Source organism: Lipotes vexillifer, unplaced genomic scaffold (genome assembly GCF_000442215.2).
Source record: "Lipotes vexillifer unplaced genomic scaffold, Lipotes_vexillifer_v1.1 scaffold672, whole genome shotgun sequence".
Taxonomy (NCBI): domain Eukaryota; kingdom Metazoa; phylum Chordata; class Mammalia; order Artiodactyla; family Lipotidae; genus Lipotes; species Lipotes vexillifer.
Window position 1 is genome coordinate 358552 of NW_006787454.1, and position 2826 is coordinate 361377.

The 2826-nt window shown below is 43.2% G+C and overlaps 1 protein-coding gene across 3 annotated transcripts in view; it reads right to left on the reverse strand.

The window, feature by feature from the left end:
* Positions 1-2826, reverse strand: part of SYNE2 (spectrin repeat containing nuclear envelope protein 2) — a 277599-nt gene that overhangs the window by 53885 nt on the left and 220888 nt on the right. For all 3 annotated transcript variants that reach the window (XM_007460064.1, XM_007460063.1, XM_007460062.1), the window contains exon 94: positions 1921-2115. In XM_007460064.1, coding sequence (XP_007460126.1) covers positions 1921-2115 — 195 coding nt within the window. The remainder of the gene's footprint in view (positions 1-1920; positions 2116-2826) is intronic.

Below are 2826 nucleotides of genomic sequence, written 5' to 3' on the forward strand. Positions count from 1 at the left end.
CGCTGCAGAGCACAGGCTCCGGACGCGCAGCCTCAGCGGCCATGGCTCACGGGCCCAGCCGCTCCGCGGCATGTGGGATCCTCCCGGACCGGGGCACAAACCCGTGTCCCCTGCATCGGCAGGCGGACTCTCAACCACTGCGCCACCAGGGTAGCCCTTGTCTTCTTTTTTAATGTCATCCCTCTGCTCTCTCCCTTCCCCCTTCTAGAAATAGCTTGGCTTTAGGGACCCTTTCACAGCCAAGTTTCTGACTGCCACCTCCTGCTTGAAGTAATTTATAGTTTACAAAGCTTACCAACTTCATTATCTCACTGTAATCATAATAAGCTTAGGAGACAGACGCAAGTGTTACTATCACATTTAAAATAGGAAAACTGAGGCTCAGAGAAAACCGACTGGTCCAAGGACATGCAGTTAGAAGTAGCTTAATCAAGAGTCGACCTAAGGCTACAGCTTCCCTGTGGATGCCTTTCTTTCATATCAGCTCTTTTCCTTAAACCTTATATTACTGAGCAAATAGTTGCCTGTTATTTTCAAGAACAGAGGGTTTAATCCATTAGGATAAATTTCTATTCCTGATATTACTAAAATTCCTCCTCCTGAAGTTACTAAAAATAGACAAACACAGACTCAAACACTACTCTATTCCTCAGTACTACTGACACAAATATTCTTGGGTTGGTCCAACTGTACGCTAACACCTCACTTAAGGAGAGGCCACTTATCTCACAACATAAACTCTCTGGAACATAACCAAGAAGAAAGTGAAGGGAGAAACAAAACAAAACTATGAGTCCTTATCTCTCCCACCAAACCTTTATTTGCATTTACCACCTTGCTTTGCAAACACGACAGGTGCTCAACAAATGTTTGCAAGTTAATGAATTTCACAGTGTATACACCAAATAAAATTCAGATACTTTATTCACAGAAGAGATGTTCAGGCCCCAACTCGGCACATATTTATTCTGTATTCAGAAAAACACCTCTGACAAGCTTGGTTATCTGGTTTTGGTACCCACACAACGGATTAAAGAGTGGGCTATAAGGAGTAAGTATACTCAGAGAAATAAAAAGTAAAAATAGGGCTTCCCTGGTGGCGCAGTGGTTGAGAGTCCACCTGCCGATGCAGGGGACACGTGCCCCGGTCCGGGAAGATCCCACATGCCGCGGAGCAGCTGGGCCCGTGAGCCATGGCTGCTGAGCCTGCGACTCGGGAGCCTGTGCTCTGCAATGGGAGAGGCCGCAACAGTGAGAGGCCCGCGTAACGCAAAAAAAAAAAAAAAAAAAAAAAAAAAAGTACACATAGACAGCTTAAAATCAAATAGAAAGAAAGACAAACAATAAAAACCACATAAGAACTCAAAAAGCATAGCAGTGTGCAGGGGCTAGGTTCAAAGCAGTTCAGACTCCTTGAGAACAACTTGGGATATTTTAGCATAATAAAATATTAATGATTTTCCTAATCATCACTCGAAAGAAAGCATTTTGGTTCTTAAAGGTATAATCATAAATTATTGGGAAATTCAGTTATATGGAAAAGTGTATTCTTTGAAGACAGCAGAAAGATAAAGTATTACTGTGTTTATTTTCATATACCATACCCAAAGAGAGACCATATGTGGAATGTTAGCTTTAGGTATTGAACTTCCATTGAACATGAATTAGTTTCCTGTTTCATAAAGGCAAATATAAAATAGTACCTCAAGTATTTAGATATTAACATTGAGCTTTTCCAGTGTTATATTATTATTTCACATTAAGTAACTACCATGATTTGTGGATTAGTAGGACTCAATGTCCCTTGGAAAACCCATAATATTGTGATTTCCTAAAATCATTCCCATCTTCATACAGCAAACAAAAATTCTATGTACTGCATTTGAATATCATGAACAGAAAAGTAAATGGTGAGTTTACCTCTGCAGTGCTCTGGAACTGTTTAATCATCTCTCCTAGTTGGAGTTTTGTGTCCTTCCAGTTGTCCTGAAGTTGACTGATTCTCTTGTCAATTGACTCTTTAGTTTCCAGGTGAGTTGTGTTCAGTAACTGGCCCCCCGCTTCCAAGGTTAGTGCATAGGTTGTCTGCCACCTCTGGAAATGAATTTCTTTATGCTTAAAAAAAAAAAAAAAAAGTAATTTGCTTAAGCCTCTGATGTGATCAAAATGTGACTCTCTGCATGCATTTGTGTGTATTTCCTTCAGAGCTTCTCCTAAATGTTAAAATAGATATAAGTTAGACAAATCTGGTTAGAACACACACACATACATACACACTCATTCACATCAAAGGCTAATATTTTTATTGAGTAGACAGCATACTACCAAATGATGTGTTCTTTTTTTTTTTTGTGGTACACGGGCCTCTCACTGTTGTGGCCTCTCCCATTGCAGAGCACAGGCTCCGGACGCGCAGGCTCAGTGGCCACGGCTCACAGGCCCAGCTGCTCCGTGGCATGTGGGATCTTCCCGGACTGGGGCACGAACCCGTGTCCCCTGCATCGGCAGGCGGACTCTCAACCACTGCACCACCAGGGAAGCCCCAAATGATGTGTTCTTAAAATAGTTTCCAAGGGTTGGTAAGAGATAAGATTTTAGTATAATGATTAGAAGTATAGAGAAATTAAAAATACACTTCAGGCTTCCCTGGTGGCGCAGTGGTTGAAAGTCCGCCTGCAGGGGACACGGGTTCGTGCCCCAGTCCGGGAAGATCCCACATACCGCAGAGCGGCTGGGCCCGTAAGCCATGGCCGCTGAGCCTGCGTGTCCGGAGCCTGTTCTCCGCAACGGGAGAGGCCACAACAGTGAGAGGCCCGCATACCGCAA